The sequence below is a fragment of the Vombatus ursinus genome, unplaced genomic scaffold (assembly GCF_900497805.2).
Source record: "Vombatus ursinus unplaced genomic scaffold, bare-nosed wombat genome assembly UNPS02014807.1, whole genome shotgun sequence".
Taxonomy (NCBI): domain Eukaryota; kingdom Metazoa; phylum Chordata; class Mammalia; order Diprotodontia; family Vombatidae; genus Vombatus; species Vombatus ursinus.
Window position 1 is genome coordinate 34952303 of NW_020954585.1, and position 17905 is coordinate 34970207.

A 17905-nucleotide genomic window follows, 5' to 3' on the forward strand; every position below is an offset into this window, starting at 1 on the left:
CACCCAATCTCCCCTCCATTTTCTTACCTCCCTATGGCCACTGCACCACCCCCCCCCATTTCCCACCCTTAATCCTAGCTAGACTCCATTCTCCCTTGGCCATGAGGTCCAGGTCCCAGGAGTTCTGTTCACCCCAGTTTACTAGCCACTCCCATCCAGATCTCCGTACGCCCTTCCTCTTGTCACCCCAAACTACTTGGCCACTCCTAGATCCCCCTCCCACAATCTTTCTGTATATAAGGTCCATGTTGTCTCTATTAAGATGCTCTGATTCTTAGAATCTAGCCAATAGCCAATAGATGCTCAAGATTCCTTAAGAGTCTAGCTAATATGGCGAATCTTCAATAAACCTTGTTTTTGGCTGCAAGAAGGCTTGGGTTGAATTCTTTCAGGCAGGATCTGGCTGTCATTTTGGGGTTCCAGGACCCCTAGCCTCTAGACCACATCAGTGCCACCTCGAGAGAAAATTAAACTGAACACACACACCCCAATTTTGTTTGTCTCTTTCTTAGAGCTGACTTTGGTTCAAAATTGGGTTTTTTTGGGGGGGTTTATGGAAGATATGAGGAAAGCCCTTTTCAGACTTTCATATTACACCTTTGTCTGTAAATTATTCTACAAATATTTTGTATTTACTTATATATGCACATGTTGTTCCCTCCATGCCTTTCCCTGTAGCTCTGCCTAACCCCATATAAGCTACTTCTGGACAGGAATTGAAAAACTAGTCAGTCATTCCTTAATTAGCTCCTCCTTAGTAATCCTGTCTCCTTTCCAGTGATTTTAAACATCTATTATCATTCAGACCCTGATATGTTGTCTCCCACTCCCTTATTCCTTATTTTCATTCCTTGAACCCAGCCCCCAACCCCAGTACACCATTCTAAAGCTACTTACTCTTTCCCTTCTCTGTCTGGAACACTAGCTTCATAGGTAACACACTTTCATCTTAAATCTTTTCCATACCCATTCCTTCGATATTCTGTTTCTCACTGATGACATAATCTTGCTGAATTTCCTGTTCATCTCTGACTGTACTTTCATTCCTCCTGATTAAAAGTGGTGATGGGGGGGCAAAATGAGAATTTTTCTTGCTCCCCTTTGCTATTTCCAGGTCCTTTACCACCGTCATTCAGTAATCTTTTCTCTGGGGTTCATGCAATTCCACATCTACCATTCAATCAAAATTCTGGTAACTCTTGTCTACCGTCTTCCAGAGCGCTCCTTTTTTTCTATGAGTCCAATGCCTTGTTGATAATCTTTCTCTTTGCTTCAATTCCTGTCTTCATATCATACATATGTTTTTTGGTCATTGTATCCCTGGGGTTTTTACACAGTGCCTGGCACATAGTAGATACTTTAATGCTTGTTGATAGTATGAAAAATGATTTTTCTTAGTAATCATTATCTTGGAAACTAGGAGCTTCCCTATGCCCCTTTAAGATGTAATCTAAATGGGTCTATGTATGTACATAATGATACTCCCTCAAATACCCAACCCTCAGTTCCTCAACTTACTCATTTTCCATGACCTCTGCCCCATGTTAGCCACACACAGAGATGGACATATTGCCCTTGAATTTGCCATCACCCACGAATGTACCACTTCCATATTTGTGAACCTCTGAAATTCTGTTATCTGATCATAATATATTGACTTTCAACCTCTTTTTGTGCCTTCTAATACCAAAAGCTCACACCATGATCTCCAGTCCCTTGACCCTTCATTTCTCTTCCCAGGCATCACTTCTACACAAACGACATTCTCCTTCCCCCCATTTTGACCTCTTAGTGAACCATTTCAATTCTGTCTTCCTGAGTCCTTTGCCCCCTTATATATTGCCGATTGTACCCTGTCAAGACTCAGCTTGGCTCACGGAGTCCCATCATCTGCCTTTGCTCCTACATACTTTCTGCTGAACAAAGGTAAAGTAAACCATGCAACTGTTCTGACTGGGTCCACTACAGATTTATGTTATAAATTCTCAACTGGACCCTCAGTGCTGCTATGCAATTTTTCTGCTTTTCCCTAATTAACTCATCCCACTCACTGCAGTGGCTCTGATGCAGTTTAGGGGTTCAGGGGTGCTGGGACCCCAATATCACAACACACAGGTCCTGCCTGAAAGAATTCGACTCAAGCCTTCTTTCAGCCAAAGACAAGGTTTATTAGAACATTTGTCTTATTGGGCAAACTCTTAAGGAGTCTGAACATTAGTAAGCTATTGGCTAGATTATAAGAATCTGACCAGTGGCTAGATTTTAAGAATCTAAGCAGTGGCTAGATTATAAGAATCTGAGCATCTTAATGGTGACCAGATGGACCTTATATGCAGAAAGACTGTAGGAGGGATCTGGGAGTGGCCAAGTAGTCTATGAGGTAATAGAATTCCAGGGAACTGGAGAGGGAGGCAAGACCATGGAGGGGAGATTGGGTGTAGCCACAATGAAAGGCCAGTTGATGGGATTATAGCCCCCATATGGGAAAGTCCAGGGTTTTTCCTTTCTAGGGTCCAGATCCCAACCCCATGAGCTCTTCCGAATTTTTTTATACCTCCTCAAACTTTCCATGGCCCTTCTCTTCCTCCCCACATGCCCAGTTGGAAAGCTTGCCTCATATTTTACTGAAAAAGCCAAAAACTGAGAACATTCACTGAGAACTTCTTCCTTCTCATATCATACCACTTTTAATGCCTTCTGCATTATCTCCTCCTTCACCTCTTAAGAGGTAGCCCTTCTTTTTGTCAAGGCAAACCTCTGTATAATGTGCAAATGATCCTGTTCTATCATGTCTTCTCCAGATTTCTCTCCTATCATCCCCAGTCTCACTGATCTTCAGTCTCTCTCGGTCTACTGGCTGCTTCCCTACCGCCTCTAAACATGATCGGATCTCCCCTCAGAAAATCTCACTGTATCTGATGGGGATGGGATCTGGGCCCCAGAAAGGAAAAACCCTGGACTTTCCCCCCATGGCCAAATCTGGCATTCCCCTGAGGCAATAATCCCATCAACTGATCTTTCATTGTTGGACCTCCCTATGGCCTCAGGCCACTTCCCCATTCTCCCTTGGCCAAGTGGTCCAGGTCCCTGGAATTTTATTCCTTCATGGACTACTTGGCCACTCCTAGATCCCTCCCATAGTCTTTCTGTATATAAGGTCCATCTTGTCTCCATTAAGATGCTTAGATTCTTAAAATCTAGTCACTGCTGAGATTCTTATAATCTAGCCATGGCTTAGATTCTTCAAATCTCTCCATGGCTTAGATTCTTATAATCTATCCAATAACTTACTAATGTTCAGACTCCTTAAGAGTCTGCCCAATATGACGAATGTTCTAATAAGCCTTGTCTGTGGCTGAAAGAAGGCGTGGGTCGAATTCTTTCAGGCAGGACCTGCATGTTGTGATTTTGGGGTCCCAGGATCTCTGAACCCCTAAACCGCATCATATCCATCCATCCCCAATAACTTTTGCCCCATACCTCTAATGCCTTTAGTGGCTAAAGTTCTTGAGAAGGCTGTCTACAGTTGATTTCTCCACTTTCTCTCCTCTCACTTTCTTATTTCCGATTTCTGGCATCATTCAACCAAAATTGCTCTCTTCCAAGTTACTAATGATCTCTTAATTGCCATAGCTAATGGCTTTTTCTCAATCCTCATCTTTCTTTATCCTTTGACATCTCTTCAGCTTTTGACACTGTTAATTACCTTCTCCTTGATATTATCTCTGTTTTCATGATATTGCTTTCTCCTGGTTCTTCTCTTGCAATTTGACTTCTCTTTCTCAGTTTCCTTTGCTGGATCTTCATCGAGGTTAACCTACTAATCATGGGTGTCTCAGAGCTTTGTTGTAGGCCTTCTTCTCTTCTCCCTCTAAAGTGTTTCACTTGTTGATCTCAGCTCCCAAGGATTCAATTATTATCTCCATGCTGATGATTCTCAGATATCCTTATTCAAATCTACTCTGCTGACCTCTAGTCATTCCATATCCAACTATTGGACATCTTGAATTGGATGTCCTGTACACATATTAAACTTATATTAAACTCAACATGTCCAAAACTTTAATCTCTCCCCCTAACTAAATCCTGTCCTCTTTCTTAACTTCCCTATTAATAGCCGTTGAGGCTACAATTGTTCTCCCAGTTCTCCGGGTGTCATTCTTGACTTCTCACTCTCTCTAGCCTCCCATATCTAATCTGTGGTCCAATTACCTTCATAACATATCTCATATATGTCCTATTGCCACCACCCTGGTGTAGGCCTTTATCACCTCATTCCTGGATTATTACAGTAGCCTCTGGTGGGTCTGTCTATCCTCATTCCTGTTTATCCTCTAGCTGCCAGTGATTTTCCTAAAATGTCAGTCTGACCGTGATACCTCTCTACTCAGCAAACTCCAGTGGCCCTCAGGATCAAGTATAAAATCCTGCTTGACTTTAAAATCTCTTCACAACCTGTCTCCAAACCCCTTTCCCCCCCATCCCCACACCTTTCTAGTCTTCTCATATCTTACATCCCTCCCTTCTGCTTTCTACTCAGTGATCCAGTGATACTGGCCTTCTTGTTGTTCTAGGAACAAGTCACTCCATCTTCAGATTTCAGGCATTTTCACTGGCTTTCTTCCATGCCTGGAATGCTCTCCTCATCTTTTCTTCTTGGCCTTTCTGGATTTCCTTTAATGCTAGTCCCTTTCCTTTGTTGATTATTTCCATTTTATCTTGTATATAGTTTGTACATGATTGCTTGCATATTATCTCCACGTTAAAATGTGAGCTACATGAAAGCAGGGTCTATTTTTTTGCCTTTCTTTGTATCTCCACAGTGTTTAGCACAATATCTGGCACATGAAGAACATTTGCAGTAGAGACTGTCTGACAATGTATACTTCATTTTCTTCTAGTAATCCCCACCTCTCAGGTGTGATATTGGAGGTATATTCCATTATTTTTTTCTTTGGCACCTTCATTGACCTCCCCACTTCAGTTTGGTTTTAATGACCTACTTATTTCACCATCCATCAAATCATGCATCTTATTTTAAGTCCTCTGAATTTTTAAAGTCTTTATTTCTTAGCACAATAATATTTTTTTTCATAAAGTATTTTCAGCTACTTCCTCTATTTATAGTTCATTGCTAACCACAAATAATGCTATTATGAATATCTTGGTAAATATTTAATCTTGGGATATGGGCCCAGTAGTGACTTTATTGGATCAAAGAATAGAGAGTTGAATTCTTACATATTTCCAAATTGAAATTCAGAATTGTCAGAATACGTCACAACTCTGCCAATAGTATTTCATCTTTTCTTCCCACAGCTTCTCTAATGTTGACTGCTACCACCTTTACTACCCACGTGTCCCACCCCCCACAAGTCCCACCTCTTCTCCTTGCCTATTTAAGTAGAATAATATAAAACCTCAGTTTTTGAAATTTGAATTTCTCTCATTGTTAGTCATTTGAATTGTGTTTTGGTGTGGTCATTCTTAGTGTATTAGTCTTTAGAAAACTCTTGTTTATGTCTTTTGATCAGTTTTCTATTGAAGAATGGTTCTCAGAGTTACATATTTGTGTGTCAATCACCTCCCTGTGTATTTGGGGTATCAGACTTTAATTGGTAGTGGTACTTGATGAGATTTTTTTTTTCCCCACATTCTAACATTTTCTTCTAATTTTGCATTCATTGATTTTATTTGCACAAGCTTCTTTTTTGTAGTCATGTTATCTGTTTTATCTTTTATGATCTCATTTGTTTTGTGCTAAGAATTCTCCTTGCCTTCATTAAATTGCTCAGTCTTAAAATCTGGCCTGCTTCTATTGGCAACACAATAAACCTTGTTTGTAACTGAAAGAAGGCTTGAGTTGTTGAATTCTTTCAAGGCAGATGTATGCCCTGTACTCTTGAATTTTGGGGTTTCTAGCACCCCTAGACCTCAACACTTCTGCCAGGAATTTCTTCTAGCAATTTATGGTCTTGATTATATTAAATGCCCGCTGGATTGCTGTTTTTGATTGCGTCTAATTTCTTTCTTATCTAGTTTGTTCTGCTTCTAATGGCTACTATATAGTACAGTTTGAAGTCATATATTACTAAAATACTTCCTTCAGTGGTATTTTCCCCTCAGTAGTTTCTCTGAGATTCAAGAATTTTGTTCTTTGCTAATGAATTTTATTTTATTTTTTGCCTAGTTCTAAAAAATGTCCTGATTAATTTGGTATAACAATAAACCTGCAAATTAGTTTAAATAGTGTGGTTATTTTATATGTCTTAGTGGATTAACTCCCAGATATTTTCTTTATTTTGTAGTGTATTTTGGTATTTTGAATGGAATTTTTCTTTATAGTTTTTATTAGTACTGTAGAAATGCTAATTTTTGTAGATTTATTATTTTGTAATCTTTAAGTTAGCTATTAATGATTTCAGTTAGTTTTTCTGATTCTGCATTTCTATATAATATCAATAAAACCCAGCAGAAATAAATAGAAAGAGAATTCCTCTTAAAAATAAATGCAGAAGGTACACATACATGGAAATTCACCTATCAAGAGTTACACAAGAACTATATAATTACAACTACAAACTACTCTTTATAGAAATACAGTCCTAAATAATTGAAAATATTTTAATTGTTCATGTATAGTATGAGTCAATATAATCAGTGAAAATGCAACCTAAAATTCCTTCTTTAGTGAAAATTAACCTAGTTATTTTTAATTGTATTGATATGAGTCTGACAATGAGTATTGAATGTCTTGCTGATTATTTGTTTCCCTTTTATTTCTGTAAAGAATATTTTGTAATTATGTTTGTATACCAGTCAATGCCAGAGAATTACTTTACAAAATTTAAAAAAATTATGAAATTCATGTGAACATTAAAATGGTATAGAATCTAATGGTAGATAATTTTTAAAAAATAAGAAGGAAGAGCATCTCGCATTATATTCTAAGCACTAATTCGCAAAACAATTTGGTGTTCTTTTGAAAATAGAGATTAATAGGTAGAACAGATTGAGTATACAAAATGCAGAAGAATCAGTTTGGTACTCTAGTATTCAGTAAACATAAACATCTTGATATATACTGGTATAAGAACTCACTGTATGACAAAAACTGCTGGGAAAATTGGAAAACAATATAGAAGAAATTAGATTTAAACCAATACCTTATACCAAGATAAGCTCCATCTTTATAATAATATTTATTCCCCAATAGATAAATGGTCAAAGATATAACCAGGCAGTTTTCTGAGGAAGAAATCCAAACTAACTGTAACTATTAAAATTTTTAAAATCACAAATAATTAAATATAAATTAAAAGTTAAAACAATTCTGAGATATTGCATACCCATAAAATTGAGAAAGATAACAAAAGAAGGAAAATTATAAATGTTGTAGGAATAGAGAAAAAACAGGTACCCTGCACGCTTTTGGTGGATTTATGAATTCTGGAAAGAAATTTGAAATTGTACATAAAATTTATGTTTGTACCAATTATACCACTGCTAGGTCTATACTTAAAAGAGATCAAGGAAATAGGAAAATTTCCCAATGTGCACAAAAATATTATAACAGTTCTTTTTTTTTTTTGGTGGCCAAAATCTAGAAACTATAGAGATTCGTATTATTTGAGAAATGGCTAAGTTGTAGTATATGAATGTGATTGAACACTAGTGTTGTGTAAGAGATAAGGAAATTTAAAAGAGACAATGTGGAAGAAGAGAAAAAGAATTAAGAGCTGACTATGTGCCAGGCACTATGCTAAGTGCTTTACATAAATTATCTCATTTGATATTCACTATAACCCTGTGAGGTGTAGGAGCTATTATTATCCTCATTTTGCTCTTGAGGAAACTGAAGCAGACAGAGAAGTTATGTGACTTATCCACAATCACACAACTAGAAAGTGTCTGAGGATAGATTTGAGCTTAAGTCTTCCTGACTCCAAACCTGTACTCTATCCATTATGCCATATGTGCAAAGACTTAATAAACTCAATGTAAAATGTAGTGGGCAGAGTCAGAAGGACAGTTTATATTATAACATCAATATTGTAAAAACGAACAATTTAAATGTTTATGAATTGATATAAAAATTGTCCAAGGAGTTGTTGATAGGTACTGCTGCCAGTCGCACTGTTAATTCATAGACACATGTAAAAACTAGTTTATGATATGCTCATAGACTCATGTTATAGTTTCCACAAGATTCTAAAGGTCTTAGTTACCTGAAATGGGTGCTATGATGTAATTGTGCAGAAGGGGAAGGTAAAGATTTACACAGCAAAGAACAGATCACAGAAGGGGGTGATCTACATCAGGTAAAATGATGATCTGGTTAGCAAACTCTAGGCATATCTCTGGAATTTTCACTCTAACCGTTAAAACTGAGCTCCAGCTAGTTTTTTGACATGCTCATTTTAAGTAAATAGAGGTGATAGAGCTGAACCAAAAGCTCTTTTATCACTAACCAGTTAAACACCTGTACTCAAATTTGATGTTTCAGCTAAATTCTGAAATTCTCTTATCACAAAACTGATGAAGGATGAAATGAGCAGAAAGGAAAATAATTTATACAATAACAACACTGTAAAGACAAACAACTTTGAAAACTGTATATCCTATTATCAATACAGTGACCATCTATGATTCTAGAGGACCAATGCTGAAATGTAAAATCCATTTCCTGATAAAGACCACAGATTTAGTGTGGAGAGCTGTCACACCCACCCACAATACACACCCCAACACACACCCAGTGAGGGAATTTGTTTTGCTTGACTTTGCATGTTTGTTACAAAGAATTTCTTCTTCCTTCTCTCTCTTTCTCCAAAGGGGAAAGAAAATAGGTTTTTGTTTATTTAAAAAAAAATTTTTTTTATAGCAGTGGCGGAGTGCTACAGCTGTAGAATAGAGTATACATTTCCAGAAGATGTTACTATGTTGTTCATTTTACTTACTTGTTTTACTTTGTTATGGGAGTTTTACTTTCTGTTACATATTTGTAATGTAGACACAGAACAAACAGATCAGCAAAACCCATAGTAATGTTTTCTGTGATCCTGTCCACTAGTAGAGATTGTTCTGTCTATGTAATGCTCTTTATTTGGTCTCTTATTGCTGTAACCGGAATTTCTAGGGATATATCAAATAAAATTAGGATAGTATGCTCTACATCCTGTTTATAGTGGCAAAGCCCTTAATATTTTTCTATTGCTTAAAATTCTATATCTTGATTTTTTTTTCTTGCTTTTTTTTGGTGAGGCGATTGGGGTTAAGTGACTTGCTCAGAGTCACACAGCTAGTAAATGTTAGTGTTTGAGGCTGGATTTGAACTCAGGTCCTCCTGACTCCAAGGCCAGAGCTCTATTCACTGTGCCACCTAGCTGCCCCCTTGATTTTAAATATATGCTTTTGATCAGTGTTGTAAAACACATTTCCATGCCAATTTTTTTTTCTTTAGGATTTTCAGAGTCAATGAATGCTATGTTTTGTCAAAGGCTTTCCCAAGAGATATTTACATTTAAAAGAGTAACTTACTATTAACAGTTTTTCAGTTTACATAATGTCACAAAGTATTTTACTCACAAAAACAACTGAAAAGGTGTGTGAGAAATGAAAGAGTTAAGTTTCCACTTAAGTAGATAAGAAATCAGCACAGATAGGCTAACTTTTCTGTGGGGGGGAGGGAGAGAGGAGTGATAACACAATTCTAGGCACATAATGTATGTTAAGGGTGGGGCATATAAGGAAAATTGTAACCCAGAAGGATTAGGACCAATCCTAATCCAGAAGGGAGGAGTTAGGCAGTTACTAACTATAAAGCTTGCTCTGGCTTCTTTTATGAGCCCATTTCTCCCCTTCTAAGGACATGTGCTGGCTTCTCCGGAGAATCCAAAGGATGCAGTTCAAGCTCTTTAACAAAAAGTCTTTGAAACACCAGTCTTCCAAACTGAGTCTGGGATCATCTTTATAACAGGTGGAAGGGACCTTAGATTCTATCTAGTCTAATCCGAATCTGAGCAAGAATCTCCTCTTCACCACTTGCTAGTGACCCAACTAGTAGTCAAGCAGTCTTTGCTTAAAGATTTTCAATGAGGGAGAACCTACTTTTTGACTGAGTTACTATTCTTGCAGTCTGCAATGCATCCTATAACACTTTAGAGTAGTTCTAGTTGTAGTGTAATGGATAGAGTGCTGGGCCTGGAGTCTTGAACACTCATCTTCCTGAGGTCAAATCCAGCCTCAGATTACTAGGTGTGTGGCCCTGAGCAAGTCACTTCACCCTGTTTGCCTCAATTTCTTCATCTGTAAAATTAGCTGGAGAAGGAAATGGCAAACTACTCCAATATCTCTGCCAAGAAAACCTCAGATGGGGTCACAGAGTTGGACATGACTCAACAGCAACAAACCCCCAAAATCTAGCATTGATTTGTATTCTACTTTATTTTGTACATTATTATTATTAACTAGGGTAGGCATTTAAAGGCTGGAATAATTCACCCACACTTAGTAGATATTGATGATCTTCCTAAGCAAAATAGGCACTGACTATGAGTCTGGCCACATATTCAGATATTGTCTGTTATTTATCACTAGCCTGTTCTTGTTGGGAGGGGCTGGAACTGTTCACCATAGCTCATCACACTCATGCTGTGGAGTGATCCTGTGTTTGTCAAAGAAATAACTCATACTAATGGATATTGGAGTAATTTAAAGGTTTAAAAAGCAAAACACTATCTGAATCATGCTGAAGATTCAGAGGTGAGATTATAGCAGTATTTGATATTATGACAGCAGTGAGATTTTACAAAGACTAGACCAGATTGGTAAGCGTATACTGTACATACAGTTGATTCTTAATGTTAGTTGATGAAATGACTTGATGACTTTTTGTGTGTGGGGCGGGCAGTTGGGGTTAAGTGACTTGCTTAGGGTCACACAACTAGTGTCAAGTGTCTGAGGCAGGATTTGAACTCAGGTCCTCTACACAGGGCCAGTGCTGTATCTACTGTGCCACCTAGCTGCCCCTTGATGACTTTTTTTAAAAACAAAAAGGCAGTTTGGAATATTATGAATACAATGATGATATCAGCTATTATAAGTGTAAGGAATAAAGTGAAATATAGAAATCAGGAAATTATCTAGCTAAAATCCAATGTTTAACCCACCTGTAATATTTGTGGATGTGCCTTTTTTATTTTAGATAAAACCAGTAAATTTTTTCATAGTTTGTTAGTTTTGCTTACTGCTCAGATATGAAACTGTGGACATGTGTGTAAACATAAACTGTGATTTATTGTAGAGGCAGTGTGGTGAAGTGCCAAGAGTCAGAAAAGCTGGGATTGATTCCTCACTTCAACACACACACACACACACTCACACAAAACAATTCTGAACAAATCACTTATCTCGCTGAGCTTCATTTCCTTCACCTTTAAAATGGAAGATAACCATCTTTGTGCAGTGTTTCTCACGGAGGAGTTAGCTGGGTGGCACAGTAGGTGCTGGATCAAATCTGGTCTCACATAACTTTATTAGCTGTGTGACCCTGGGAAAGTCATTTGATCTCTCCACCTCATTTTCCTGAATTATAAAATGGGAATTAAAAAATAGAACTTAACTCCCAGGGTTGATAGAAAGACTAAATGAAATATTTGTAAAATGTTTAGTGTAGCTCCTTGGCACATAGTAGACACTTAGTAAATGCTTATTCCCTCCTTCTCGGGGTTTTTGCAAGATAGCACTTAAAAATTTTTATAAATGCAATTTTTACTATATTTTTCTGTGTTCTAGGCAGCCTCAAAGCAAAGTATAAAATGAGGAGGCTAGAACAAATGATCCTTTTCAACTTTCAAGGCCCCTTCAACTCCCTATCTATTAATACAATAGAAAGTAGCCTTTTGCATCACAACTACTTGTTTTCTACCCTATGTGCTGTTAGTCCTCCTTCTTTTATTTACTTCATCTAGCTATTTGGCAGTGACATTGTGTTATAGAATCCTCATAAATTGGTAGACTAGGAAGGGACTCTAGGGATGAAGTAATCCAACCCTCTGCTTTTAGAGATGAGGAAGATGAGTTAGGGAGAGATTGTGGTTTACAAAGATCTGTAGCTGTATGGGAGAAGTAAAAGGCATAGTTTCTGCCCTTTGAGAAGCTTAAAACTGTACTTGTTTATATAGGACCATCAGTTCTTAATTCCAGGGAGGATTATCCTGTGACCTGGAGATAACTCGGTGGTTCTCAAAACGTGTACCCAGTTTCAATTTGGTGTGCTACAAAGTTCCACTTGTATGGAACTTATACTTGCAATCACTTGAACATCACTGAGACTCTGAGAATTCATTATGCGAAGAATAGTGGTGTAAAGAAATAATTCTTAGATAAATTCAGATATCCTCTGGACAGTGATGTCAAACTTACACATAAGGATCCTTGTGGGCCTCATTGACTTAGAAAACCACATGTTAACATTATGTTTTATTTTTTGTTTTGCTAAATATTTCCTAATTACATTTTAATCTTGTTCTGTGGGTCACATATGCATGACAGTTGAGTGTCTACTGTGACAAGATAGGCATCCTTTTTTCCAAACATGAATCTGTTCATTGAGTGATAAACTTTGTTAATGTTGGAAATTCCTGAGGCTGGTGAAGTACCAAAACCTTTTCCCCCTTTCTTTCTGATAGGATAGATGTTTAATCCAGAGTTTTATTCTTTAAAAGGTCAGCTTACTCTCAATAATAAGGAAATGGATTTTTTTTAGAAGAAAGGAATAAAATAATACTATGACATAACTAGAAAAATGTTTGAAAAACACTGGTCTAGTAAGCTTAGTTTTAGGTCTGACTTTTAGAGGGGAGCTTGTGAATGCTGAAACTCAATATATTTCATTTTCCTGTGGAAGCCTGACACAGGTCAAAGGCATGTATATCCTACAGTAGTACATTCTAGCATGCGGTATTATTGCAGGGGAGGATTTTAAAGATAGGAAAATTAGAAAGCCTTATAACCTCAGACTTAAGCGATGGAAAGAAATTTAAAAGGTCCCTTATTTATTACAAAGAGGTTAAATGACTTGTCCGAGGTTATAGAGTAGTGATAAGTGGCAGAGTCAGAATTCCAAGTCTAGATCATGTATCTGTGTGCATGTGTCCTTTTTCTTTGAAAAGAATTCCTCACCCTCAGGTGTGTATGTGTGTACACAAAATCATTTCAAGGTCAAATAGGAAAAGGAGGTATTTTTTTTTCTTATTCTTCAACTTACTGCTTTATCATATGCTGCTTTAGTGTAAATGAACTTCTTTTCACTTTTTTTAGGAGGAAAAATCATTGTCTGAGATATAGGATCTAGACCTGGAAAGATAGGATCTAGACCTGGAAAGATAGGATCTAGACCTGGAAAGAAGCTAAGTAATTTTCTAGTTCTGCTACCTCCTCACTTTACAGATGAGACAATTGAATTACAGATAACATAAAGTAGTTTGGTCTAGGTCTCATTGTTCACAAGTGACCAGGGTGGTGTTCTAAGTCAGTTCACTGAGTAGCCTCTATTGGGACAGTATTCATTCTTTTCTTTGCTCCTTTGATGTTCTGTATCTTCTTTATTTTCTTGTAGAGTGGAAACTCCTTGAGTGTAGGGATAATATCTTATACATACATGAACATGCAGTTTCTTTGATTAAGGAACTCCATTTTGTTAATTTCTTCCACTTATTCTGACATTTCCTGTCTATATTAGGTGCATTGAGGTGAAATGACTTACATGGAGATTGCAGTATTGGAATCCAGCTTGTGATTTCAAGAACAGCATTTTATATATTGCTTCTTTATCTCCATAGTGTCTTTATCAGTGGATTGGGACAAGATAAGCCTCAGTTACTGATATAATGTTTGCTGTAAATTTTACAATAGTGATTTTGGCTTTTTTTCCAGATTAATTTTGCATCCTTACTAGAAAACACAATACTATTTAAAAAAAAAAAACTGAAGCAAACTGTCTGTATAATTCAGTGAGTATATGTATTGAGATAGGAAATATACTTTGTTACTTGGAGAGTGCATTTTGCAGATTTTTTCTTATAAAACTTGTAATTGCTTTAACTAGGGATTTAAAGAAAAGTATTTGAGGAGAAATGTGTATCTGTTAATTGATACCTTCCCTTTCTTCAGTAGTCCATTTACTTGTACCACGCATGATGCACACTTGAAGTGGTAAATAGAAGAGAAGGCAAGCACATTGGTGATAGGGAAAGTAGCGGCAAAGACAAAAACAAGAAAACTATAAAAAGCAGACACAGAAAGTTAAATAATACAGCAGTTTGGGATATTTACTGTGGGAGAAAAACAAGCTTGTACACTAATGTGAAGCCTTAAAATTACCCCTGGAAATGCATCCTTTAATAAAAATTGTTTTAAATTTTAAAAAACTTTTTATAAAGGAAAAAAATTGTGTTTGGTTTACTGTTTAAGGAAACAGACTTTTTAATTTTTGAAAGGTATTTACCCATAATAATTAAAATGTGTTTATAACTTAAAAGTTTTATAATTCAGCCATCTGCAAAAAATTGTCTTCGAAGAATAGAAAACCTTTCAGGTAACCCAGGTTTTCTCATAAATTGAATCAACACTGTTAAGTAGCAAGCAGTTGTCACCTAGTAACAAGCCCTTCTTGCATTATAAATGACTCTCTACTACCCTGGACCAAGTAAATACAAAGTTACCATTTGACAAAAGTCTTGATTGGCTTAGGCCAACAACATTGTACATGAAAAGTGTCAAATGATTATAAAAGCAAAATCCATGATAGAGGTTCAGAGTAAGGAAACATGATTATGGTCTAGAGTGATTAAGGGGGGAATGATAAAAGCCAAGGAACAGTGATAGAAATGAACAAGGTAAGCACTGAAGAACATTCACAATTCCTGGCACATAGTAGACACTATATAAATGTTTATTTCCTTTCCTTCTTCCTTCTGACATTTGGAGGGCACCAGTAAGCAGTCTAGGTGTCATCCCTTGCTCTTGCCATGTGACCAGCTCTTTTCATCTTTTACTCCTGCTTCAGTTTCTCAAGCGTTTTATGGTGTAGCCTTCACATATGAACTATGTACTTTTAAACAGTTGTAATCTATATCTGATTCCATTTAACAACATAGTTAATGGGCTTATTTTTTCACTACCTCTTTACAATTCCTAGTTATACCATATTTTTTGCCAGTAGAACTTTACTTTTAAGATATCCTCTGTATCAGAATATACTTTTCTAAAGTTCCAGGTTAATATATAGCTTTTAACTTCTCCCTTTTACTTATGGTTGATTTTTTTTTTCTTATTTACCACTTCTCTTTCTCAGTTTTAGAAAAGAAACAAGTATCATCTTTAGTGTAGATACAGATGGCCATTGTTAAAGATTTAAAATTATTTATAGGTATCATTATTACTTTTAAGAAATGAGAAAATAAATATATTCCATATTAAATTTAGCTAATAAGTTTTAACAAGCCATCTTTATCAACTTTTGGAGAATTAAATGTTGTGCTTTTGTTTGTAGTTTAACTTGTGAATTAGTTTTAGCTACTCATGCGATTTAGTCATTTCTCATTTCCTTTTTATGTGTCTTTTCAGGACATGCAGGTGTATCTGCCAGCATGATGAAGAAGAGGACTTCCCACAAGTAAGCATTTTATTTGATTTTCATTTTTATGTTATTATTATATGTATGGTACATGCTGCTGCTTATAACATATTTACATTCCATCTTGTTCAGGGACACTCAAATATCTATTCACTTTTATAAGAATGTTACAAAAGTAACATGTATGCCCTAATATGAACCTAAAACAGCACCATAGTACCAGAATTAATTTTCAAATATTGCCTCTGATTTTCTTAATGACCTTGGGCAAGTTACTAGCCTTTTCGTTTTGATGTTATCTGCTTCCTGTTTCACAGAGATGTTGCAGGTTAACCAGGTGATTAAACTAGTTTATTAGAATTATTTTTAAATTACTGAGAGAAAGTGTTATATTGACTTTAAATATTGGAATTTCACTCATGGAGCTATTTGACATAGGGATTTAGTTATGAAAGTCCCGTATGTACCTTGTCTCATAGATACTCAGCCAGATTATAATGAGGCACAATTACACTGAATATGTTACATGTTACTAATCTTTTTCATAGGTGACATAAAGTTTAACTTTTCTTATTGCAATGAAAGAACATTCTTTTTGTAATAATAAAGTTTGAGACTTTTTATTTTGTACTTTATCTGTATTGAAAATGTTAGTAACATTCATATCTTATTATTTTTTCTTCATAAAGATTCTAATGCTGTTACTTTTTTTTATTTTTGTGTTTTATGTTTTTGCAGGCTTATATTGTGTGCTAGACCTAGAAAATATATAGGAATCAAAATATATATATATTCAACAGAATGTCTTAATTTTATAATATCTTTCATTTCTATTCCCCTAGAATTAAATTTTCATATTTTGTTTCTTATTCTTTTCATATTTTTGTTCACATTTTGCCATTTCATAATTTAGTTCATATTTAATGCCATTTCCCCCTTTTTATGTAAATTTTTTTATTCTCAACTTAATAAACATTAGCTAAAATGAGCACTTCCACATATATTGTAGAAGAGAGGTTTATACGTGAAACTGAATCTCTCTTATGTGATAGCTTACTTTTCTTTTAAAGTATACAATCAATTCAGTATATCTTTCAAAGCTGTCCTGTCCTACTATTCCTTTTATTCTCTTCTGTGCATTTTAAAAAAATATTTCAGTGAAGCTTCTTTTTGGAGGTGGGGTGGGGGGACAACAGCTTGTTCCCCTTTACCTGTGCAGTCCAACAGTGAATCTAAAAGAAGGAAAAAAGCAGTTCAGCAAGATCAACCAATGTATGACCAGAGTCTTTTTAACAGGCGTAATATAATCCATGCTCCCATATATTCCCCAGTCACTGCAAAGAAAGGAGTAAACTGCAGATTTTTATCTCCTCTTTGAGGTTATTATAATTATACAGCAAGAATTATGTTTTTGTTTTGGTAGAAGGACTTCAAACACGGTATGAAAGTGAAATGCCTTTATCATATCATAGTTATGAATTTGGAGGTATACTTCACCTAGGATCATAGATTTAGAACTGGAAAGGACCTCAGAGGCAGCTGTCTAATCTGTTGTGTTTACTGATGAGAATACTGAAACCTGAGGTTACACAGAGTAAGGTGTTGAAGTGCAGCTAGAGTTAACTTAGAGAAAAATAGGCCCCTGCTCTACCAGAGCTCCAAGGGAGATTTCCTTTATTTTCTTCTTGTCATTTTCAGTCAGTCCACACCTACTGAGGATAATGTACTACTCAGTGTATTAGTGAGTACTGAGTACAGATGGATTTAATGACCTATCAAGCCTCTTCTATCACTCACTAAATCTATGCATATGTTATCCTGAAATCTCCAAAACATGTTGACTTTTTCCCCCTCACAGCTCTGATGTCTGTCAGTGAAAACTCGTTAACAGATGATCAAGCAGCTAACACAGAGGTGAAGTTGGGCATAGAATTCAGAGAACTATTTACTGGTAATGCTGTAGCATTATGTGCCAGCCTTTCTCCACTAACCTAAAATGGGTTTTCTGCATTTGAATGGTAAAAAGTTTCTCACCTTTGAGCATTTTGTACTACATATTCAATAAATATTGATTAAGTGCCTCTTCTATTTAAGGCATAGTGCTAGGCACTGAGGATTCAAAGATGAAAAATGACCATCCCTGCCCTAAGAAGTTTATGGCTAAGCAGAGTTAAAATGGTGAAAACAGAGAAGGGACGTGCTGTATAAGTTAGGAAAAGGCTAAGTACAGAGGAGAAAGGTCAGACAGTGAGTGGCTTGAGGAGA

General features: G+C 36.2%; 1 protein-coding gene across 4 annotated transcripts in view; it reads left to right on the forward strand.

Moving 5' to 3' along the window:
• Positions 1-17905, forward strand: part of SPIN1 (spindlin 1) — a 126198-nt gene that overhangs the window by 79019 nt on the left and 29274 nt on the right. For all 4 annotated transcript variants that reach the window (XM_027874848.1, XM_027874846.1, XM_027874849.1 and 1 more), the window contains one exon: positions 15631-15679. In XM_027874848.1, coding sequence (XP_027730649.1) covers positions 15654-15679 — 26 coding nt within the window. In that variant the 5' untranslated portion in view covers positions 15631-15653. The remainder of the gene's footprint in view (positions 1-15630; positions 15680-17905) is intronic.